Source organism: Echinops telfairi, unplaced genomic scaffold, assembly GCF_000313985.2.
Source record: "Echinops telfairi isolate 266 unplaced genomic scaffold, ASM31398v2 ScPeMD7_2573;HRSCAF=3158, whole genome shotgun sequence".
Lineage (NCBI taxonomy): Eukaryota > Metazoa > Chordata > Mammalia > Afrosoricida > Tenrecidae > Echinops > Echinops telfairi.
Genome location: NW_022106471.1, coordinates 16,178,764 through 16,203,663, shown reverse-complemented (window position 1 = coordinate 16,203,663; position 24,900 = coordinate 16,178,764). Strand labels below are relative to the sequence as shown.

Sequence of the window (24,900 nt, the reverse complement as noted above, 5' to 3'; positions counted from 1 at the left end):
AGGAAGACTTGGTGATGTAATCAGCTATGGAGCAAAATTCTGTTCTGACACGTGGGGTGCACAAGTCAGAGCTGACTCAACAGTAAATGGTGTTTGTTGGCTTGGTGGCCAATGAACTGTACTTTCCCTGGCAGCTCTACCAAAGTCCCTGTGTGGCCCCAATGATTAAGTGTTGGATTATTAATCAAAGCGTGGTGGTTCAGAGCTACCCAGAGACATCGTGGCTGTCAGCCCTGGTGATCTGCTTTGGAAAGGGCAGCGCCTTGAACACCGGAGAGCAATCCTCACACTGCACACTCCGGCGGTCGCGGGTCTCCACAGGCTGCGTCAGCACTGGGTTCATGTGCCTGTGCAGAGTAAGTAGCTGTGAGTCTCTTTGAAAAAGCTGGGAGATGTATAAAGCCCACTATTTCAGTGAAACTACCTTTAAAGATATCTTGAAAAGAAAGCCAAAGTGAGGATAGAGATTTTTTCTTTCAGTGACTATTATTAAACAGAACAAGAATCTTTCACTTTCAAATTAGATGCAATTAAATATAAGTACCTTCTATATTTCAGAGTGTGCCGGTTGCCTAATATGCTACTTAACTCTTAAGAGATAATCAATCAATTCATGTTGTTATTAAATGCAGGTGGGGGGGGAGTAACCTTCAAAAGGTTCATGGAAAATAGGAGAAAGGAATTTTTCCATGTACTCTTTGAAGCTTTCTTGGACATATATTTTTAAATCTTTGGTCAGATTCCTGGTGATCTAGTGGGTTTCACATGGGGCTGCTAGTTCAAGGTCAACAGTTCAAGCAGCTGCTCTGTGGGAGCAAGATGAGGCTTTCGACTTCCTTCAAGGCAGACCGTCTCAGAAATGCACAGGAGCCGTTCCACCTGTCCTGTAGGGACAGTACAGGCTGCAATTTAATTCATGGCAGTGGGTTTGACTTTGGCTTGCCCAGATCAATAGTTACCATCATGAAGTCGTAAACTCTGAGTCTTGAATGTACAAATATAAGATATGTCAGCAGGTTGCACATTTTTAAATTATAGCTTTTAGGTGCCATTTACTTTTCTGAACTTGATATATTTTAAATGATGGGAATAAGCATCGTACAGAGATTACTACTAATTACATCAGCAAGTTTTGTATGTGACTATTTTAAAAGATCTATTAACTGAAAAATCATACTTCCTCTCTCCTTTTGTAATATTTATACTCAGAAAATGACCCAGTTTTCATCTGATGAATAAATTATTTCTTCACATATTCAGGCAAATTAAAAAAAATGTTTGCTACATCATTTTTACATAGGTTCTATTTATAATATTCACTCCACTACGTTGATGCCTTTGTGATGAGTCTGAAAGGGTTCATATTATTAAAATGAAGTCAAAATATCTCCCTCAATTCCTAATTATATATACTTCTTGAGAAATAAGTACTAACTTTGAAAGCGGCAAGTTCCAGTGTTTAAGATATTTGTACATAAGGAAAGCAGGTGGGCAGAGAAGTGAGCTATTAGATGCCAACAGGAAGCTGCCACTACTCCTGCACTGAGAAAGATCCTCTACAGTAGCAAATGCGATCTATTGTTTTAAGTTTATCAGGTAGCTGCTTAGTACTAAGGGGTCTTCTTTCTTAAGATGTATATAAATGCTTGACTTTTAATAATAAATATTTATTGATTTACCATATATCTGAAGATACTTGAGCTTGAAGTAAGCAAAATGGCACACATAAATGAGTTTTTTAGTACAAAGGGATTGGAGTACATTTATACTATATATAGTATATACAGGATACTATATATAGTATGTATCAGTATTATATCCATCCACATTAGCAGATACTCCTGAACGTTCGCTGTCTGGGATTCCACCCCAGGCCTCTCCGCAGGGCTCACGGAGAGGAGTTGGAGGACGACTGGGAGACGGGCTCTTCCATGACAACACTGCTTCTGTCGCTCAGAGTCCTGACGACAGACGTAGCTGGAGACTGGAGCACTTTACGAGAAAGCCTCATTCTTCCGTCAGCCGGGTCACGGCCGAAGTATTTCACCTGTGCGATAGAACAGAGTTACTTGTACAGTTACAGCACAGGGGTTAACCTCTAAATCGAAAGGTGTTTACATGGTTCGCACATGGCAATCTGCAAGACAAAGCTGCGGCTCTTTAACAGTCTCCGAATTCTTAGCAAGCAGTTCTACTGCACCCACAAGTTCCATGTGTCAGAACTGACTTGACACTTGGTGTCTTGCTATATAAGACAATGGTTTAGGTTTCTACTTGGTCACGGAAAATGTAGCTCCACGGAATTATATGCTTAATAACTATAATTTGGTCAAGTTAATAATTATGAAAAAAAAGACCCAACAAAAACAGCCTGAGGCCCTTTTCAGTCGCCCCATTCGAATCTTGTGTGGACTCATCTTCACCACCCTGGATGCTCCTCAGGCCTCGTGGCATACACAACCACCAACTCGAGACAGATCCAGGGTGATCTCAATGTGACCAGCAAACCCGCAGAGTTCTTAGGAGCAAATACAGGGTGAGGCCGTGGGGCCTAGTGTCCTTGTACTGGGAAAACAAAGCCATGGTGAGTGGTCTCAGACTAAGACTGCCTATCTAACTGTGCTTCAGCGACAACAGGATTGTGCTGTAGCTCACTCGGCACTTCAATAACGCCTCAAAGCACCCTCATACCAGAATTCATTTAGCTTGACGGTGAAGAATGAGAGGAAAAATGCAGGTTTTATGTTTCTTCTGATACTGAAAACAAACTAATCTAACTAAAACAACCTTCCCCAGAGATGTTTTACTTCCATCATTCCTTGAAGGCTACTTGAGTAACAGGACTGCAGACTGGAAATGAACTCGAGGTCCTAATTACTCAGGTCCTGGGGATTAGGTATATCGGGAACAGAATGTGATGCAGCAACAAAACAAAACGATAAAACAAAACCCAGACTGGCAATGCCTTCTTTCATCCACGCATGAGAAAAAGATCAATTGCTACCAGAATTCTAGACCTGAGCAACATGGCTTTTATCAAGCTCAAAAACTTTGAGCGTCAAGTCGTGGAAAAGCAGTCAAGGCTCACCTCCTCAAATACGACACGCAAGGTCTTCAACAAAGTTGGAAAAGAAGTTGAGGTTAAAAAACAAAACAACAGATATGGTCCTGTTTCAGGCTTGTCCTCATGCATGATCACTGAACTCTCGGGTGCCATAGCCAAGTGTACGGAAGAAACCAGATAGCCTCCGGCGATCAGAAAGAATAGCGTCTTGCCTTAAAACAAGCAGCATCTAATGAGGAGTCAACTAAGTCCCCATGAAGAAGCACATCAGCCTGGGTGATCCAAGGACTGTAAAGAATAAAATCCAAATCGGAAGGAAGGAATCGTATCAGAGCTTAAATTCCGAACAACCAATTTGCAGGAGGCTGTGGATGACAGTGGAAACCCAAATTGAAAGGGAGCCCACCCGGATTAAACCTCCGATGAACCCCCGACCATAGGCTAGGGATGTGAATGGCTTGCTACCAGAAAGCATTGTAAAATCGATTATAGCAGATGTACCTTATCATTTGATCTCCCTACCGGCCCATTTTAAAGTTGATTCAGTTTTTAATATTTTCGCTTTGTCTAGTCATTGTTTTTTTCTTTTCTTCCTGTGTATGTTTTATATGCTTATTTGTATATGAAAAACAGGACTGGTACATCTACAGAGACAGTAACTAGATTGATAATTGCCTAGGGGTGTGGCAAAGAAGGATGGGGGGTAATGAGGCACTGACAACAAGTAGTACGAGAAGAAAAGGTTTTGAAATTGATTGCACAAATCTTATTATGATTGAATGATCAAATTGTGTGATATGTGAAGTACATAAAAACAAAACTTTTAAAAAACAAACAACTGAATCACCATTCTTATGTATTAGCTCCAATCATCATCTCTATGTAACCAGCACTGGCCTGTATATATTACTGATTTATTTTAATAGTTCTATTGGCATATCATTCACATATCACACAACTTAATAGTTCAATTGTATTAAAAAGAGTTGCATAGTCACCACCAAAATCAATTTCACATTTTCTTCTTTCTTGTTGTGGTAGTTACGTAATTTCCTGTCAACTTGAAGTGTAGGGGTGGAGTTTCGCCTGTCAAACAGGTGGCCTGCTGATGACCTCATTCGGCAGTACCACTGAGGTAAACGGCTCTCTGGAGGGCGGCCACTCTGTCTGCCTTCATCTGCATGCCTGCAGGCACACTGGGACCTGCGCAAGCCCTGCGATGCGTCCAGCGCCATTGGAGCCAGCAGACGGCACCTACCGGCCTGCATTCTGCACCGTTGCATGTGGCTGCGTGCGTCTGAAGAGGGCCTTCCGGGATCGTATGGGACTGATGGATTTGACCTGGACCGGCTGGGCTGCTTACCTGATAGATAGTTACTTCTTGATAGAAAGCATTCTCTCCACGTGTATGAGTGTCTCTGGGTTTGTTTCTCTCACCAACCTGGCCTGACACACTCGGACTCGTTGCTGTTAGCTCCATTTCCCCTCAACCTCTCCTCCCATGCTCCTGGGGATTAGTCATCCCGTTACTGTCTCCTTGTTTTACCTAACCTGGCTCTTCTATCTAGAAACTCATACGCAACAAAAACAAAAAACCCAACAATGATAAAACAGAAAAACCTCAACCAAAGAGAAAGCAGAAAATAGTCAAAACACATGCGTATTTTTAAGAGTTCTAAAGTTGATTACTGTTCTAACTAACCAGCAAGCTCCCTGAGGAAAAATAACTGTCTTAACTCACAAATGAGTCTGCATAAGCCATCTCAGGGCGAAACAAACACGCAAACAAACAAATGTCTCACATTCACTGCCACGGAGGCAATCCTCCTCACGGGCTTGCAGGGCAGAGGCAATGTCCACGGTGCCCGGTGGTCCGCCCTGCTGACCTTGTCGCCCGCTCGAAGGCTAGCAGAAGCACCACATAGGCTTATACACCAACAATGGTCATTCTGTTCTTTCAGTTTTACCTGACAACTCTCAGGTGGAAGGGGGAGGAGCACAGGTACCTGAATCTCTTGGCCAACTTCTAGTCCGAGAGCAGTGGGGTGTCGAATCTGAAAGAGAATGTGTCCTCCATTAGGAATGGTGAATACATAGCAAATAGCCATGCCAGTACACTTCCATGACAGCTGTGGTTTTTCTGGTGAGGAGATCTGTTCATTGTAAAGATTTAAAACAACACAGAAGTATTTAGAAGTAAATGTAACTTATACCCCCTAAGTTTTTAGAAAACTGCTCACCACCCCTCCCAGAGTATAGTGCGTGTATTCATTTAAGAACGCAGACCTCATTGTGCCTGCTCTTTTGTAATGTGCCGATTTGTCACTCACGATTCTGTTTTAGAGGCACCCTGGGGGCACTAGGGCATAAAGGTTGAACAATTAACAGCAAGGTTGGAGGTTCAAACCTACCAGCTATTCTGGGGGAACGCTGAGGTGCTCTGTTCCCTTAAAGATGCACAGCTTCAGAAACCAGATAGAAAGAAGCTGCGCCAGTACTGTTGGGCAAATGGTGGACTGCTAACAGCCAGGCTGAAGGTTCAAACCCCTAAGCCCCTCCTTGAGAGAAAGGTGAGGTTATCAGCTTCCATAGAGCCTTGGAAACCCAGGAGGGCGGCAGGGCTTCCAGAAGTCAGCGTTGCCCAAGTGCAGTGGGTTTGGTTTTATGGTTTATTAAATTGCAGTCATGTTTTGATCTAAAATAATGAAGCATTATAGGTGGATATTCAAATTGCATAATTTGTTTAGCCAGCACCCCAAAGGTGGTCATTTCATTAGTGCTACAAACATTCATGAGTGGTGAGTCTGCAGGAAACTCTAGGGCTGCTCACTACATTATTACCCCAGGGTTGTGGTAGGGGTACTGGTCTTCCCAAGAAAAAGCTGAGAAAAATGAATTGTAATGATCTTTTATCCATTCTAATTCATTCTAATCTAATAATTCTGATGCATTCTAATTCTTCTTTTACAGCACAGCCCGCCGGATGGCATTTCTAGGTCCAAATATAATCATAAATGTCCTACAAAAACTTTATCCTAACTTATACTCCCATCCACTGTGATGAGAATATCTAATGCCACTCCCACCCCATTTCTTAACCACACTGGGAATTTTTGAGGACCTGAAAGTTCAGGGGGGAAAAAATATTTTGTTTTTATAAAAACGGCTGGTGATAGTACTCGTTTCTTGGTTGGCTTTTTTAAAAAAAGGGCTTGTGAGCTCACGGTCTTTGGGTCACCCTTCTTCTGACTGCTTTATAGGAGGGTACGCAAAACAGCACGGCTACCAGGGTGCAGCTTCATCCCAAACAAACCACCTCGAAACTGGTCTCCGAGCAGTGCATGGGGCACTGATTCTCTCAGAAAAACCCTTGTCGCAGGCTGCCTAGGGTGCCCTCCAAAACAGGTCCAACCAAGAATGGCTTCCAAGGAGCTTGGTACTGGTGACTGTTCTTTTGGATCTCAAAGGGATTAACCAGGACAGAGTTTTCTCAAAAGGCAGAGCAAGATCCCGGGGCTCGTGGTGAAGGAGTCTGTAGAGACTGAAAGCCACCTCGGGGAGACGGGCCGGGAGCCTCGCACCAAGGACTCCTTCTTCTGTGAAGGTAGCCGGCTGGGGCTCTCCTTGGGAAACCTTACCCCACCACCTGATCTTGCCTGGACGATGCCAAAAGTGTCATTTGGACATAGTATAAATGTGAGGCAGGCTTAAAGAGTGGAAACACCCACCCTACGAAGCATACACAGCTGGATGGAGGATATGTCAGAAAACCATAGCTACACACTGACATTTTTGTTTCATAAAGGTTTCTGTGATTTTGCAGCAATACTTTATAACTCACCCTAGCTCATGTAATAAAATCAAGTGTATCAATATGATTAATTGAATAATCATTTCTTAAAATTCAACTTACTGCATGTATTAAGTCTCCATGTATGTAACCAGTTCCGTTTCTAGTTTCCTTCCTGTCCTATGTTGCATGCACTGCTTTCTTCCTGGGCCAGTAAGTACTACACTGTTCTATTCTGTAAGGCTTTATACTACATTCTAAGAGATGGTTGTAGCCTCCGTCCCATAGAATTTTCTTACATAGTCTTATGTGCTTCGTCTTTGAAATGTATAAACTACAACAAAGAGTAAAGACACTTCAAGCATTCTGAGAATGATCTGGTGATGACTGAAGGAAATTGGTAAAGGGCTACAGCTGGACACTTTAGCAACTGCTAGGTGTCGTTCCCACGGAAAGCACTTTTTGTTTCTATTTAGTCCACAACTGCCGTGGTAAAAACTAATCGCTTCTGCTGGCAGCATCCCTGCCCCTTGTGACTTTCTGTGTCCGGCTAATCTTAGATAAAGTGTGGAATTCCCACTACCCTAGGTAATGTCAGTATGGTAACCTTAAAGCAGTTACAAAAATAATAAAATGTGTCTTTTTTCTTTCTTTTGCTTCCTTTCCTCCCTTCCCCTCAAGCGGTTTTTTACCTTTCGCTGATCAAGTTGTGTATTATGAAGTAAAACAGCAGTCATATTTGGATACAGTTTTACCATCACTCCAGAATCTCTACAAAGGGGAGATAAGAAGCCCAGTTAAAACATTAAGCATCTGCACATGCACTGAAAATCAAATACGTTTTCTGAGAAGAAAAAAGAAAAAAAACCTTATCAGTATGTTTTTAACTATAAACTCTATGATCTACCTCCACTACGTCAATACTTGTGGAGCAAAGAACAAAACAAGGCAAGTAAAAAGGCTTTCAGGATAACATTCCTCCACTGTGATCTCATCACTGTATTTCCCCAAGCGGTGGTGATCTTCTTGTTTTAACGTAGTGTCGCATTACTCATTGTAACCCGGGACGTGGTTTTCACCAACACCTCCTCCCCTCCCTGCCCCCACAGGTGGCCTCGCAGGGAGCCCTTGGCACAGCTGCAGGCTGTGACAATCCTGCGGTGCTGGGCCAGATCACAGCAGCCATTTCCTCAACGGGGCACGTTCACGGCATGTCTGTGCCACGTGTTAGTAGTCTCAGCAGATTTCCCACTTTTCATAATGCTGAATTCATTCAAATGGCCCTTCCAGCCCTGGTGTGATAGAGTCTCGTCCGGGACTTCATGTGCCTGTGGCTACAGTCCCACTGTGGAGGCTCTCTGCTAAAGCTCAGGGAGAGCGTGAGACTGGCTTGGACCCTGGAGGAGGGTGTGACTCGGGCACTGTTGAACGGTTACCTTGGTTACTGTCACCTGTCATGGACCTAAGGAATGATATGCCACTGGTGGGAAACCTGTTTCTGGGGAGACCTGGGAAAGCTGGCCGAGGAACATTAGCAGGAGGCAGTACGCATACAAATCAGACACAGCCAGGGTGGAGAAAAGGTGATTATATTTGGGCATTGTTAAAAGGTGAAGGGTCATATGTTAACTTGATTGCACGGTTGATACCGAAGGACCGTTCTGTGTATGGGTCTGGTAAGCAGGTGGGGGAAGGCACTGAGAGGGTTCACCTGTGAGTCATTGTGAACAGAATTCCTTGCAATGCCACCCTGCTGTGTATAAAAAGAGCCCCCTGAGAAGCAGGGGGTGAGCTCGTTACTGAAAGAGCCAGGAGTGGAGCAGTCTTCTAGCCCCAGCATCTGCCTTACCCCTGCCTGACCAACAAAATCCATTATTATTCCCAATTACCTGATTTCAGTTATTGTGGCCGTATACACTGCTCCAAATTCTAACTGCTGCTCCTGCTGTAAGTGGAAAATATACCGTAAGATTCACAAAGCAAAGAGCTGCAAAGGAAAGCAGGGCCCTGAGCTCGGTACTTACGTCATCCTTGCAGAGTTCGCTGATGTAGTCTCTTGCTTCATGCATGGCACTAGGTGTTGGTGCAAATACAGAAAACGTTTCTTCTTCCACCTGACTAATAGTTACTCCTTGAACAAACATAAGTGCAGTACTTTGAAGTTAAATGACCATTCCTTTGGAGATTAATCTGAAGCGCGGAGGTGGGTGGGGGGCAGACCTGAAAGCAGCAGGCAGGTGTGCTGCGTCCCGTCACGCTGTTGGCAGCAGGGACTGAGGGCTGTGTTCAACAGCAAGTGCACTCTGTACATGACCTTGGTCCAGGCCCCCCCGGGGACACACCAGGGAACCAATGCTCCCCAGGCCACAGTCCACGCTGATGCTGGAGCGTCTGGAACGACTGGTCTAGAACCTCCTGCCTTTCTCCCTCCCATGCGTTAGCCTGGCAGACAAATGGCAGGGAAGGGGATCCCGTGGGCTCCCTTTCCCCATCCTGCCTTAGAACTGTCGAGAGCCACTCTGCTTCTCACCGTAACTCCATGACAGTGCTAGGTAACTCACTGACCGCTACCAGAAAAAAAAAAAGAAAAAACATACTCTTTCTAATATACTCTTTAAATAAAAGTCTAAATAGACCTAACTGAAAGTAGCAAAAGTAACTAAAAGATAATTAAGCATAATCCCTCCAAACTGAAAACTAAAAATTATTCTAGATAATTTCAAAGTTTGGCTAAAAAAAGGCAAAGACGAATTCTTGAGTATCCTGCTTGAATACGGCTAAAGATAACCATCTGCTGATTGATTAAAACGGAGACCTGGTGGTACAATGATTAAGTGCTCAACTGCTAACCCAGAGGGTGCGGGTTCAAACCCACTCTGGCTGCCCCCATGCGCCTGCTCCCGTGAAGACTACAGCATGGGGGAGCCTGCAGGGCAGCGTTTGAGGCAGGCAGAAAATGTACCGGAAAGCCAGGTCTTATCCCTTTCCTCCTGGTCTCATTCTCCTTCATTTCTCAAATACAAAAAACTCACTGCCATAGAGTTGATCCCAACTGACAGAGAGCCCGCAGGACACAAAAGAACTGGCTCTGTGAGTTCCTGAGACGGGGTCCTTTTACAGGAGAAGCCTCCTCCTTCTGCCACAGAGCAACTAAGTGGCGGCTCAAACTGCTGCCCCGTGGTTACCAGCCCAACGTGTGGCCACTTCGCCACCAGCACACTGGCATGGAACAGCATTAACAATCAAAACCAAAGACACCTAACATTCATGTAACTTTTACCTGTTTCTGCCTGAAGTTTTTTTAAATGATAGCCACCTGGTCCAACAAACTTTGATCGTTTTGATAAGGGAACCTGAACAGTTTCTGAAACACAGCACAGACAAAAGCATAAATAATCCCGATGCATTTATGACTCTAAACATGTTCTCTAGATTGTTTCTTGTTTCAGCACAGACACAAGCGTAAATATTTCAATATGAAAAACAAACAAACAGGTTGGTAAAGTCTCTAAAATCCAATAGTAACCTTTCAAATGTAAAGCACTTATTGATACAATCTTCAAAATATTTTCACTTGGAATAAAACTTTTTTTTTAATATTTGAAAACCAGCAGTAGGTTTTCATGTGTTTATAGTTAAAGCATCACAAAATTAGTAATGCTTTTAAAAACCAGTTTTATGGATATACAAGTCTTGTACCATGTAACTCAGTGGTCTGAAAATGTATGAGCTGTGCGGTCATCCCACCATCGCTTTTAGACACAATCAGTGATACTGTTAACATATTACCTACAACTGGCCCATTTTCTTTTCTAGCTGCTCGAGGTTTGGAAATAGTTTTGTTCATGATCTGCAATATTTCCTTCTTCGCAACTAGAACAGATAAAAAACAATACATGTAACTACAGAAATTAAGTGACCTGCATTCTTAATTTTCATGGAACAAAATCTGAACCCTTTAGCCAAGGAGAGCTTTGCAAACACCAATGACCGTGACAACTGGCCTCACGTGCCCTGTACAAGCCTCACTTTGTTGAGATCAGCTTTTCACTGACCTCCCATTTTGTGGTTGGTTAGTATCCGTTAGCTTAAGACTTCTGACCTACGTTAAGGTACACAAAATCCCATGTCTACCGCGCGGGCTGCTTTACAGTAACCCTCATGGGCACAACAGTTCTCGACTAACAAACGAACGGAGAGCTGCACACATGGGTTTACCTGATGCTTGTTGAATGGCTTCCATGACAATTTTTATTGGTATTCCAGGTAATTTAATATCAGCCTAATTTGAAAAGGCAAAGGGAGATATAGATATTGGTGTATGACAGGATTTAAACATTGCAGAACAAAATAAAACCGGCTTAAACATACTTGCAGTGCAGTTATTCCCTTGTTAGTGCCAGCTATTTTGAAATCCATGTCGCCATTGTAATCTTCGATGCCCTTCAGGAATTTAAAAGATTATGACATAGTTTTGAGCAAAACCAAAATTACTCATAGTCACTATAAAGGAAAACCAAAAGTTATAGATACACACATCTCCCACATCAGCTGTTGCCTCCAGTTTGTGACGTTTTAAGTTACAACTCTCCCCAGAAACATTACTAGATCACAGTTCCTCTCAAGAAGGCATAATGACAAATTTACGATCATCGGAGAGTGAACCATGTTGCATATTTACAGCGTAATATTTAGTTTTTGTTAAGACCATAAAGAAACCAAGGTAAACATGCAGGGAGGACAGAATAAGGACCACTGTTCCTGGAGTAACACTAGCATTCTTATAACATATGTCTCATCTTCCACACGGAATCTTTGGTAATATGAATACACTTGCCAGAATATCTGTCAGCAGGCGGTAATCTTCTATTTCACTCGTCTCAGCATTGGTTTTGGTGACCAATCCCACCGCTACACCCGCAACAGCAGATGAAATTGGAACCCCTGTAATTAAGAACAACTCTGTATGTAATGCGTACATTCACCCGACGCACGCAGTCATCCTTTTGACCATCCTGGGCTCTGGAGTTAGAAAAGCCTGAGGAGATGATCTGACTACTTAATTACTTTTTTAATATGTATACATTAGGAAGTCCCCAAAAAAACCCAGGAAAAAGGTTTGCTGGACGGAGCTTTCATGGTAAGCGCTTTCTTGCTAGGTGAGCACCGCGTAACCAGCTCAGCATAGTTTATTCACCGTAATGTGGCCTCCTAACTTATGAGTAAGGCTGAACATTTTTGAGGTTCATACACCATCCGTCCACCACTCGTCTGCCAGCTTGCTGTACGATGGTAGCGTGCAGGCTGCTGTGCTACCGGGAGCCGGGGCTGGAAAGTCTGCTGTTAGACATCCCAGTCACGGCTCGGGAAAGAGATGCGGCAAACATAAATAAACCTGCTTCCCCCAGCTTACACTCACTCTAGAACAAAACTGTTATTTTAAAAACAGTTTTGTTAGCACTTCATCCACATGCCATACAATTCAATAAGTCAATCACACCAAGAAGAGCTGTACAACTGTCATCATACTCAATTCTAGAACATTTTCTTCTGCCTTGTAGTCAGGTTACTCACGTAATCATGATTTTTTAAAATTTGAATTGTGGCAAAATATACACAACAGAACATTCTCCAATTCCACAATGTCTACTTGTATAATTCAGTGTCACTGATTATACTCTTGGCATTGTACAACCATTATTGATATCCTTTTACCAAATTATTCTACCATCAATGACATAAATTAAATGCCCCCTAAGCAACAACTCCCTTCACCCATGTAACTATTGGTCAAATATAGTTTCTCTTCTTTTTTTTTCTCTCGTGGTTTTCTTGATATAGTTAGTATTCACATGTCATATTCGTCCATGGTTAGATCGTTTTAAAATGTGTTGTCTATACATAAACACAATCACTTCTAGTGCTCCCTCCCCACTCCTGCATTCATTCTTTGCTCCCCAAACCCCTCACCTTCTCTATCTCCCACCTCACCTCCATACTCCTGTTAAACCATCACATCAGCTATTACCTCTATGCGCCACAAACTGAGAACCACAACAGAAACAACAAACCAAACAAAATAAAATGGCAAGGATAAAATAACAACAATAAAAATGCAAATAATGAATAAGACCGCTATCAACAGTTAAAAAGCCTGGAAGAAATTTGTCATGGAACAAGCAAGAAATACTTAAGCCTAGAACAAATTCAGGTTGGGTCAAGAGGAAGGTCAACTGACGAAGTATCAAGTTCGATCCAGTGTAATCAAGTTTACAATGATTTCTCTCTGAGAGCAAAGATGCTCAAGTCCCTGCCTGTGGCCAGAGGGGCTCTGTCAGAGGCGAATCTGACGGGATGCTCTGCAGATGGGTTTGGGCTCCCACGTCCTCTGCAGCCTTCTACAGATTGCGTGTTCACACTGGATGAAGTTCTGTCCAAACCATAAGATATGATGAATGAATGCTGTTACAGACCCTTATAACCTCCCTTTATCTTCCAGCTCATCCTTTCCAGATCCGTCTGGCCTTTCAAGACAGAGAGTGAGATTGGTAAACTCCACGAGGACAGCTTTCTTTACTTGCATGTTCTGAGTGCGTGTGCCTGTAACATAGGTGGCCCGAGGTAACAGCTCTTGAATGACAGCCCATAAGAAACAGGAGTAGCACCAGGACTCTGACTCTGTAACCCTATGTGGGTCTTCTGAGGTTGTCTTTGTGGTAGACAGCCTCATCTTTCTTCTGTGGAGCAGCTGATGGGTTTGAACCTTAGACCTGGTAGTTGATACCCTGCATGACTTAAGGAAGGCATACTACAAATGCCTGGGTCTGAAACAGCAAAAGGGAGGACCAGCATGTTAGCTTAGCCAACAGTGCCACCAGGCTCCTTAGCATTTTACCAAACCCGCAAACACCAGGCGCAAGAAAAATACCTTTAAATGCTTTCGGTATTTTTTTGCTTTCACCTGTTCCGGGTGTTAGTCGCTGCAGAGAGCATATGTTGACTCATTCTCTCTCGGCATTCCTGGCTATGCGCCCTCCCCGCCCTCCGCCATCTTTCATACCTGTATTTTAAATGGATGAGCTTATTGGAGAATTTTCAGGGTGGCTTCTTCAGTTTTAGGCTTCTTACCTGTAGTTCACTAATGGTTGGTGACTGCTTGGTAGAGACTGGTTTGGAGGCCCTCCTAAGGTGCTGGCTCTCCCCTTTGCTGTTTCCAACCCCGGCATTACCCTGAAACACTCGTGGCCAAGTCTTCTGTAAGTTCAGCAGGCACTTGTGTGAGTAGACTTATTCAGCTCATGGTTCACATCAATTGGTTGCTTTCGCTTAGGGTTCTTAATACTGTTTACCAACAAAACCTCCCTGGTGATTGGAATCAAACCCAGAGCTCTTCATCTTTTGGAAGGTAAGGCAGTTCATCGGGTCGCTGAGGCAAGAAAATAATTTTCAAATGCGTATTGATTTTGGCAAAAAAGAATTCCAGCAGTAAGGGAATAGGTGACGCTCCACTTCACAACCATTTGTGATGCTGCTCAGGTGAGGTAATCTAGCCACTCCAAGCCTACTAAAATCCAACTTAAAAAATCTCATCTTTATACTTAACAAGTTCATATAAAGTGCTACCGAGTAGACTGGAGACATGATTCTTTTACCTGCATCCATCAGTGCCAAACTTCCACCACATGCGGACGCCATAGAGGATGATCCTGTAGGAAATAAATATTAACTTTAAAGGATACCGACTTGTTAAATGTAGAACATCGTTAATATTGAGTACTTAATATTTTTTTTCCTTTTGTATAAAAGCACGAGGCCCAAGCAAACCAAATACGGAGCTGAAGGGTCCAATACACTTGGCTACTTACATTTAAATGAATTAAACATTCTAGACTTCAGTTCCTCCACTGCACTAGCCCCAATGGCTACTGTGCTGCCCACAAAGGCAGAGCCTTTCTTTCCATCATCACAGGACGTTCTATTAAAAAGGGTTGTGATGAGATTTTGATTCTAAGAAACCTCTTAGAGGGACAAACACATCTCTCTTGTTAACCTAATTTGGCCCAGATCGCATTAGCCCATTCACATCCAGTTGAGAATGTACGGTTTTTGTTTACATGAGGAGCTTCTCGGGTGTTTCCTCTTTAAACCCTGTGGCTCTTTGGTCTTTCTGTATCTGTTGGACCTTTGAGAACATGTGCCCTTCCTGCTTCCGATGACTCTGTTTTGTCTTGATTCATGGGCCGACTTTGAGTTAAGTCAGATGCTTCCACCCCGCACCCCTGTGGTGGTGTCTCACTCCTCCGTTACAGGATAGGTACCTCCTTACGGACACCTCTCTGCAGTCCTTTCTTTCATAGGGACAGTCTTGCTCTGAGGTTCGTTTGTAAAAACAACCAACCTTAGGTTATATTAGTGATACCTGAAGAGAAATAACTTATATACTGCTTTTAAAACAACGTATTAATTCAGGCCAGAGAATGTAATATGCTTCGGATGGTAACACAGAATGGGTCTTTTACACCCTGGGTAAAAAGCCGTCGGTACCATTTGACTCGAGGACTTCCGAGGTGACTCTGACCGTGAACGGGAAATCCTTGGGGATGACAGGATACAGCGCTTTCTCCGCCAGGGCACCTGGGGTCAGAGAGACAGCCGTAAGCACACACGCCCTGCTGCCGCGATGGGAGCTGCACGTCAGGCGACACGTCTCCACTCACCGTGCCCGAGCTCTCTCCTATTCACACCAGTCACTTTGCCAGTCTCATTCGTTGCATAAGGAGGAAACTGAACAAAACAAACCACACAAAACTGAGCTAGAAAGATGTCCATGACGCTACACAATGGGACAAGCCCATTTTTGTTTAAAAAAATTATACACACTAACACCTATGCAAACAATGGTTGGTCATAAAAAGCGTACACCAAGATTGGCCAAAAATAGCCATTCGTGGTGTGTGGATGACTCAGAAGAAGGGAGGAGAGGGTTAAGACTTACATCGTACACCCCCAATGCCTGTGGTAGTCAGAACAAGTGTGTTTTCAGACAAAACGTGCATACTGAGAAAATGTAGATCTTTTCGAGAAGGCGTGCATCTTTTCTGTTCTTAGCAATGAAATTATTTAACATAGGAAAAAAATTATTTCAGCGAGAAGGTGTGACCAATACATTGTTAACAGGAATTATGATAAACATGATTCGGGCGCAACCGTTTGAAAATTGGAAGGTGCCCCATGAAGATCCACTATTCTGGTTTCTGAACCCCAAGACGATCACAGGAGAATTGGAAACAGCGCCAGTGTGCAGGCAGGAGGCTGGGCGCACAGAGGACCAGTGCTACACTGCACCTGAGTGTGCCCACGGCTGCACCCAGGCTGGGACTGCCGCGGGTCGGGTCTGCAGCCCTGGGGTGAAGCACACACAACACAGACTCTGAAATGGGCCGGCCGAAGGAGAGCAGCTAAGGATGCGTGTGAGACACGCTTGGAAGTGACCACTGCCCAAGTTCGTCATGAGAATGGTGGTGGTGGGATCCAGCAGAGGCACATGGGTATTCACTGTGGACTCCAAATGTGCCCTTTAATAAGAACATGAAGGACTACATTTGCCTTACCTCATAGTGCAGCATGAAATTTTTATCTTTTATTCCGCTGCAAAGGAAAAGCATACATAACAACATATCAGATACATGTAAACAAATTGATTTCAATAAACAAACAACCACAATCCATAGGGAATTTAAACAGCACAATTGGTTATTAATGGAGTTGGTTTAAAAGGAAAACCAGGGATATTAGAAAATGAGTGCCAGAGCTTTCTTTTAAAAATTAAATCATTTCCCTGGGGACTCTTACAACTCTTACAACATTCTGTACATCAATTGCATCAAGCATATTTGTACATATGTTGCCATCATCACTTTCTAAACATTTACTTCCTATTTGAGCCCTTGGTATCTGCTCCTTTTTTCCCCTTCCTCTCCCCAGAGTAGATTTTTAAAAAGCTTATGCATGAATTCTATATTGATTCAGAAGAAAAAAAATGCTTCAAATTCAAACACTTAAATATCTAGATTTGGATATCAAGACAGTAGATAGTCTTAATCATTCATAATCACTGAGGGGATCCTAAATATTGTACCACATTAATTAAGTCTCAGTTTTGATGAGAGACCAGTAACTAAAATGATATTGGTGAGGATAATCAGTAGATCTGATAGGCAAACATCTTTGGGGTTTGAAAAGAGAACAGCTGTGAATCTATCTAGAACAATGGGGAAAAATAAGGACGAGAAAAGATCTAATTCCTGGAAGCAGGACAACAGATTTACCCATAATGGGGGAAAGCAGAGACAGGGTACAGTGGCCATCAGAGCCCTGGGGTAGGAATGCTTATGGTGTTGGCTGCCAACGGCAGGCCTGGCAGTTCAAAAGCACCAGCTGCTCTGTGGGAGAAAGACAGGAGTTTCTACTCTGGTGACGATCTTGGAAACTCACCTGAGCAGTCCTACCCTGTCCTACGGTGTCACTATGAGTCAGATTCGATTGGAAGCCCGGTCTTTCTCCCTCAGAGATGAAGGAAAAAGGGGAGCTGAGAAAGCAGATACCCACACTTTATCCTGGCTCACAAGATAGAGAACAAATGCTTTTCATGGCTAGGGTAAGGTGACCTGATTTTAGCATTGGTAAAGCAGGACAAAAGCGGGACACCATTGATAAAACTCATATCCTGGCGAAATAGCCACATGGCAGCCAAAAACCGTATACCCTAGCTTGTCGTGCATTCTTTCCAAAACTCGGGACTTTTAAAAAATGCCACGGGATGCAGGAGAAATTATTAAAAATCGGGACTGTCCTGCCAAAAGCGGGACATCTGGTCACCTTAGGCTAGGGGGGGCACTGCATACGTTTTTTTTCGGGAAAGGGGTGACAGGCCGAATAGGTTTGGGAGCTTAAGGTGCAGCAGGAGGAGAGAAGTCCCCAGTCGGGGCACCATCTGCAGACGTGAGGAAGAAACCTGGAAGCGCACCGCCTTCAGATGAAAGGACCCGACGGACAGGCGTCGGCTTCTAAGGAAAGGAAACCAAGGCTGCGGAGAGAACGGCTTTGGAGAATCCCCTTCAGGGCTTTGCGCAGTGATCTGTCCCGCCCCAGTCATGATGTGGGGACCCCCCCCCCTCAACACAGTTTACAAGTTCGGGTCTGTTCCACGTTCACTGTGCTGTCCCTGACGGGCCGGGGTGGAATCAGCTCAGAGTCCGACTTAAAATCACCATCAATTAAACAGAAGGGTGCAGCACAGAGAGGAACATCGCTGAGTAATGTGGCACTGCGCAAACTCACATGACCTAGGGCGCCATATCATCTAAAACCGCAAACTTACTTTATGGCTGTTATAATTCTGTCAGATTTAAGACTGGATTCCAGTGAATCAAACGCAACAGTACACAGCACCTGAAAAGGAAGAGAAGAAAAAGGTCCTCAGACTTTTTACTGTACTTCTAATAAAGATGAAAACCGAAAGCATTGGAAGACCCCAAGTAGCTCCTCAAAAGCAGGGGATAAGCACCTCCTCTCCAAGTAAGGCCCAGCGAGCGCTCAGTCTACGGACAGGGACATTACGGGCACACCTTACTCTTCGACAGCATCAGCATCACACGGCGCACCTATGCCAGGTGGTGTGCGGGCACAGCTGGGGAGGGCCATCCAAAGAGAGCGGAACAGGGCGAAGCACATGAACTTGAATTTCCCCCAGCATCACTTCGCTTTTATTAGGAACTAAGAACAGGCTTCCCAACGTGTTGCCCTAAAACCGGGCCAGAAATAGGACACCTGTACAGTGACTCAGGAGCCCTGCTGGCGGGGCAGTGGGCTCTGATCCACTGCTAGCACCATGTCAGCGCTCTGAGCCCCAGCTCCTCCACCGGAGAAAGACGAGATCGCGTCCCAGAGTCACAGCCTGAGCAGCAGCAGGACAAGCCGCTCTGCCCTGCGAGGTCGCCCTCTGGAAGTGAGTTTGCTACAACAGAGATTCCAATGTGCCGAAGCCCCAGACGGGTCTTCAGGGTTCGGACTCCTTTATTGAAAGGAAAATGTTCCAGGCTTGTTAGAAAACAACGCAACTTTTCCACTTGTTTACAGAAAAGTTTCGTTTTTTCTTATAAAGAAGCTTGGAGCCAACTTCACCTCTGAAAGATTTAGCATGAATTATCCACTGACTTCTGCATAGTAAAATGTACTCTGCAATGCACACTGCCTAATTTGAACAAGGAAACTTAGAGCTTCAAAATATTTATAAGAATGCTATAAGAACGCTCTGACATCTTCAACACTCGAAATTGCCCTCACACTTTCCACATATGTGCTTCTCAGTTTATTTTTATTTCTTTTTATTTTCCACTCTTTTCGAGTTGTCATACTGGCCCAGGAAACACAAAAATATGGCAGAGAATTGAGTTCGGAAACACACTGATCAACTTTGAACATGACAGAGATGACCCCACAAATCAAGGAGCAAAAGCGGATTATTGGCACATGTTCCCGTGAACCTGGCTTGCTACGGGGGCTTTCACTCAGCCCAGGTAGAGGAAGGAACTCCAGGGTCACGAATGGCTTCCGTGGGACAGCGAAGCTTGCGAGGCTGTGGCCGGGAAGAGTAAGTGCACGATGCTTTGGGGTGAGGGCAGAAGGATTTCTTAAGCATCTCTCTAAACATACACACCACAGCAGAGAAAAAGGGATGGCAGGACTACATTGAAGTTAAGAGCTCAGCTGTACTCTGGACAGACAGCAGGCCATCCAAGACAAAGCTAAAAACGAAGGAAACTGCAAGTCTGGGTTCCTTCAAACAAAGAATGAATAATTAATCATTTAAGAAATTACCACCAAGTAGAAATTACCACCAAGACACACACAGTGAACGCCAAGGTTCACAATCTAACCAAGCGGGCTCAAGGCTGTGACAGGCAGGGGGCACAGAGGAGAGCTGCAGCAGGGCGGCACTGCGGTCCTCTAAGGGGCAGCACCTCTGCGGAGGCCGCTCCCCGGAGGGTGCCCCCCAGGGTGACAGGGAAAGGTGTTCGGCCAGGTCTCTAAGGGGAACAGCAACACCTGTGAAGTGCGCAGCCATCATCAGCTGTCTGAGACCCAGCGGGTGTGCTTTACTCAAAGGCAAGGCTCAGAAAGGGGACTGGAAACCGGAAGCACAGGGAGGAGCCCCCGGGGTCAGGGGCTCCACCGAGGGGATCCCAATGAATGAGATGAAGCAAAACGGGCGTCAATCGTTAGATGTGAAACTAACGATGTGCTCTGTCACCTTTCAACCAACACACAGTGAAAATTTTAATTAAAGAGGGAAATAGAAATTCTCTCTCCATTTTGTATCCATCTGATTGGCAAAATTGGCAAGAGCAGCAGCAATGAGTGAATAAGCCCATACGGAACAAAGGCCGTGCGTGAAGGGGAAGCTCGAGAGGGGGCCTGTGCCAGGGAAGGAGACTGGAGGGAGACATAGACCACAGGGGCAACAGCGTCCTTTGCAAAGACCAAACAAACGTGGCGGCACACTGAGAGGGTGGGCGATTCAATTTTGCGTGGTTGAGATTAAAAAGAAAGTTATACAAAATGCCAGATCATGCTCCGAAATGCAAACTAATCTACACTGACAAAGGCAGGTCAGGGGTTGCCTGGGGTTGAGAGAGAGAAGCCAGAGGGAGGCATTTCAAGTGGGAGCGTGAGATGTTCGCGACTGTGGCTCTAAGTCTCCATCCAGTATGTGGTTATCAAGCACATACTTCAAAGAGATGCAGAGAGCTACACCGCAACTCTACCTCAATAAAGGAGCTAAAAGCATTTGTCCGATGTCTAGGTCGCAAGATATATCATGAAATTCTGCTTTACAACTCATTAGAGCATTCTAAATCGGTAAATTGTAGTTTTTCTTACGTAATTACCTGTGTTTGGCCCCTCTGAAATAATGCTGATCCATGAAGAGTTTTAAACACATCTACCTCACAACTTATATTCCTCAGTGTAGTCAAATCACGACCATCACACCTACAGGAAGAGGAAATAAAGTATATGAAGCAGTGCTGGAAATCGGGGGAAAAAAACATACAAACAAAAAGCACAACCTGTCTCTTTATTGCCACCAGGAAGTTCTCAACTCCAACTGGTAGCAGAAGCACTGGTGGGTCTTAAAACACTAGATGCCTGAGCCCGACCCTATCAACCAGTGAAGGAGACGCTCAGGGCTTAGGACGCAGGCACCTGCAGTGAGTGAATACAACGCACAGCTGAGGCTGTGAACCGCTATGCTGCACACACTGGACACACAGTCCGGTGCATCCACATTGTCTGCACATGCCCTGTCACAGGTGCCGATCTGAGAAGCCAGTATGACCACCCTTCACTGTTCACTTGTTAAGCAACAACAGCCCAAACGGCAAGCTTCGTGCTTTAGAACTTTGGAACTTGGACTGAAATGCAACTTGCAGCGAAAGCACATACCTTCAACCCGTCAGAAAAGTGTACATTTACCTTTTGTATTCGTTCAAAATAATATTCCTGAAGACCTCCTTTGAAACCACATTGAAGGACTCTATGATGTCATATGCATCAGCCTCTGGGAATTTTTCTATAGAAAGAAGACAAAGCAAAACAAAGGTTTTTCTCAGTTTGGAAAACAGGAGCTCTCTTACGTTTACAGCATCCAACTAATGAGAATAAACTAAGGGAACAGGCCCTGAGCATTGTCTTCAGGCACACAGTCGGGATGAGCCGGACGTAGGCACCGTTGGCATCAGTACCGGAATACACGGCTCCTGGGCACACGCTTGCTTTGACAGGAGCTCCTACTGGTACCCACGGCAGAGCCGGGCAGCTGCACTGGGAAAGGCCTGCCAGTTTTAAGAGGACTCACCCTTGCTCTTCTGTCTTAGGAACGTTCATCTTTGCCTGTAAACATTTTTATTTTAAAATAATATCGCAATGACTATTTGCCGAAACTTTACACAGCAAACTAGGTTTCCACTTGACACTCTCCACACAAACTGTCAGGTGAGGTGCCATAGCTGTGTTCTTCACACTGTGTCAACAGTCTTAGCTTTTGTTTGCTTCCTTTGGGCTCCCTGTTCAGCACCCCAGTGCCCTTGTTCCTTCATCATTTCATTTCACTCTGCGCATTTTGCTTTGAGGAACTGACTTTTGGGTCTTATACTGTTTATACAGACATAGAAACACACACATTTTTAAAATAAGAACTTGAGTTCTCCATATTTTTCTCCCATTCAATCTGGGACTAACTGTTGTGACCCCAGCGGAGTGGCCCATGCTAGTATCCCGGCAGTACCGACTCCTCCTGCTCTCCGGGTGGATGAGGCTGTGTCTCAGGCGGACGCCCCTTTCTCTGCACTTTACCGCCCACTGCTTGTTCCTGGAGAGCAGAGCCCAGCTGTGTCTCGGGTGGCCGCGCACAAGCTTGCAGGACTCCAGGTGCTACTCACTTTAGTATAACGCAGAAGATGTTTGCGAACTATTACTGAAACTAAACCGAGTCTTCAAACAGAGACCACCAGGGTTGGAAGGTATTTGGTTATCTGAGGAGTATCAATATGTTTCAGTACATTTATGTGCTTGCCCACTCATATTTGTAGCTACACATACCTATACTGTTGTTACAAACAAAAGGAAAGAAGACAAAAATCCAAGGAGTCCTGTTGCCGCTGTCAGGTAAGCACTACTGCGAACCATGAGGCTGTCGGCTGAAATCTATCGGCAGTCAACGGGACAGATACTGCTATCTGCTCTGGTGAAGGTTTACAGCCTGTCAACTTTATACTGGGGGGTGGGGCAGGGCTGAGGAGGAATTGGCCCGGTGGCAGTGGCTTTGTTTTTAAAAGTTTAACGTACATACTCGGTGTATAAGCTGAGTTTTTCAGCACATTTTTAATGCAGTGTTTGTGGCAATTGGCTACCCTGGGTGATATTCGGGTTGGCTTATATTCGAGTATATACGGCATGTTGTTAAAGGAGCCCTAGTGGCACCGCAGATCAGGCCACTAGGTACTAGTGGTACTAAGGTACTAACCACAGGCTGGGGATTGAGGCCCACTGGCCAGGCTGGGGGAAAGATACGGCTGCCTGCTCCAGTAAGAGTGAGCCTCAGAAACCCTGCCAGGAGCCGGAGATCTTGGTAGGTGCTGCTGACTCATCTACGTACAACGGAAGGAAACACTGTCAGGTCCTGCAACACCCTTGCAAGTGACATTATGTCTGAGTCCTTGGTTAAAGCCACCTTGTCACTCCATCTCCGTGAGGTGCTCCTCTTTACTCTGACACTCTCTTTTACCACGCATGATGTCCTTTTCCAGGGACTGGGCCCTCCTGATAACTTATCCAAGTGAGACGAAGCCTCACCCACCCTCACGTCTAAGGAGCATCTGGCTACAGTTCTTCCAGACAGATCAGCTCTTTGGCAGTCTGTATAATAATCAATACTCTTCACTGTAATTCGAAGGCACCGATTCTCCATCTTTCCTTGTGCGCTGTATGTGTACCTACAATTACTTCTGTTACCTGTGTATGCACCTGTCCCTACCGATATACCAATTTGTCTATATGTAATCCACACCATGTTTTCACCGTGGCTGTGCTGTTGTGACAATACTCAGTAATTTAGTTCCCACCCCCTCTTTAATTAGTCTACCTCCCTAATTTTCCTAATTGTTGTATCAGTGTTTTGCTACTTTCTTGTGATGAGACTTTTTGCTGTGTTTTTTTTTTGGAATGCTTCTTTATGGTGGTTACCATGTTTCATCATACAACTTACAACCGGAACAATATTTAACATATGAACGACAGCTGACATACAACTGTACCATAAGGAGTCTAGTTCAGTATGCCCCTTCTCCTCCCGTTTCTGGCGGCATGTCTGTATTCCCATCTTTGTTGTCAGGAGCCACCGAGTCAACGCGGACCCTGCACCATCCTCACAGGGTTCCTGAGCTTGAGCCCAGAGATGCAGGCACGGTGCCGACCCATCCAATGGAGGGCTTTCCTGTCTTAGGCTGCCCCGCCACTTCCCAAGCATTCCTTCTGCAGACCAGGCTCGCCTGACAATATGACCAAAGCATGTAAGACAAAGGCCTGCCATCCTCGCCTCGAAGGAGCACTCTGGACTTACTTCCTCTAAGACACATCGGTTTGTCCGTTCAGCACTCCGTGGTCCTTTCAAGATTCTTCCCCAGCACCACAATTCACAGGCATGTCTGCTTCTGTCTTCCGTATTTCTCAAGCACACGATGCTGCAGAGGCCAGGGCCTGGGTCAGGTGCACTTTAGCCCTCAAAGTCACCTTCTTGCTCTTCAGTGCTCTAGAGGTCTGTACACAGGTTTACCTAATGCAATACGGCTTCTTATCTCTTGACTGTTGCTTCCATGAACATTACTTAGAGTTCCAAGCAAGACAAAATCCTGCACAACTTCAACCATTTCTCCATTTATCACGATGTTACCTATTTTGTCCAGTTATGAGGATTTTGGTCTTTCCTTACACTGAGTTGAAATCCATACTGAAAGCTACTATCCTTGATTTTCACTAGCAAGTGCTTCAAGTCCTCCTCACTTCCAGCAAGCAGGGTGGTACCTCCTGCATACTGCAGGGGGCTACTAGGCCTTCCTCCGATCTTGATGCCATGGTCTGCACCACATACTCCAGCTTCTCTGAGGAATTCTCAGCACACAGATGGAACAAACATGGTGAGAGGCTACAACTTCGACACACGTACTTTGCCTGATTCTAAACCATGCAGTATTCCTTGTTTGGGTCGCACCACTGCCTTTTGATTTATGTACAAGTTCCTCGTGAACAAAATGAAGTATTCCGGATTCCCCATTCTTCTCAAGGCAATTCAGTTTATTATGGTGCACATAGCAAAATGCTTTTGCATAGTCAATGAAACACACGTCAACATCTTTCTGGTATTCTCTGACGTCAGCAATAATATTCTTTGTTACATGTCCTCTTCTGAATCCAGCCTTGACTTCTGGCA

At 44.7% G+C, this 24,900-nt stretch overlaps 1 protein-coding gene across 1 annotated transcript in view; it reads right to left on the bottom strand.

Annotated features, from left to right (window-relative positions):
• Nucleotides 1–1,646: 1,646 nt before the first annotated feature.
• PNPT1 (polyribonucleotide nucleotidyltransferase 1) overlaps nucleotides 1,647–24,900 on the bottom strand; it is a 42,009-nt gene continuing 18,755 nt past the window's right edge. The window contains exons 12-28 of the mRNA XM_004710208.3: nucleotides 21,390–21,486; nucleotides 20,804–20,906; nucleotides 18,235–18,305; nucleotides 16,466–16,502; nucleotides 15,572–15,638; nucleotides 15,399–15,488; nucleotides 14,507–14,560; nucleotides 11,692–11,798; nucleotides 11,226–11,297; nucleotides 11,073–11,136; nucleotides 10,644–10,727; nucleotides 10,135–10,218; nucleotides 8,879–8,985; nucleotides 8,744–8,799; nucleotides 7,547–7,625; nucleotides 5,071–5,118; nucleotides 1,647–2,047 (exon numbers count right to left, since the gene is read on the bottom strand). Of these exons, the coding sequence (XP_004710265.1) occupies nucleotides 1,889–2,047; nucleotides 5,071–5,118; nucleotides 7,547–7,625; nucleotides 8,744–8,799; nucleotides 8,879–8,985; nucleotides 10,135–10,218; nucleotides 10,644–10,727; nucleotides 11,073–11,136; nucleotides 11,226–11,297; nucleotides 11,692–11,798; nucleotides 14,507–14,560; nucleotides 15,399–15,488; nucleotides 15,572–15,638; nucleotides 16,466–16,502; nucleotides 18,235–18,305; nucleotides 20,804–20,906; nucleotides 21,390–21,486 (1,379 nt within the window). The 3' untranslated portion in view covers nucleotides 1,647–1,888. The remainder of the gene's footprint in view (nucleotides 2,048–5,070; nucleotides 5,119–7,546; nucleotides 7,626–8,743; nucleotides 8,800–8,878; nucleotides 8,986–10,134; nucleotides 10,219–10,643; nucleotides 10,728–11,072; nucleotides 11,137–11,225; nucleotides 11,298–11,691; nucleotides 11,799–14,506; nucleotides 14,561–15,398; nucleotides 15,489–15,571; nucleotides 15,639–16,465; nucleotides 16,503–18,234; nucleotides 18,306–20,803; nucleotides 20,907–21,389; nucleotides 21,487–24,900) is intronic.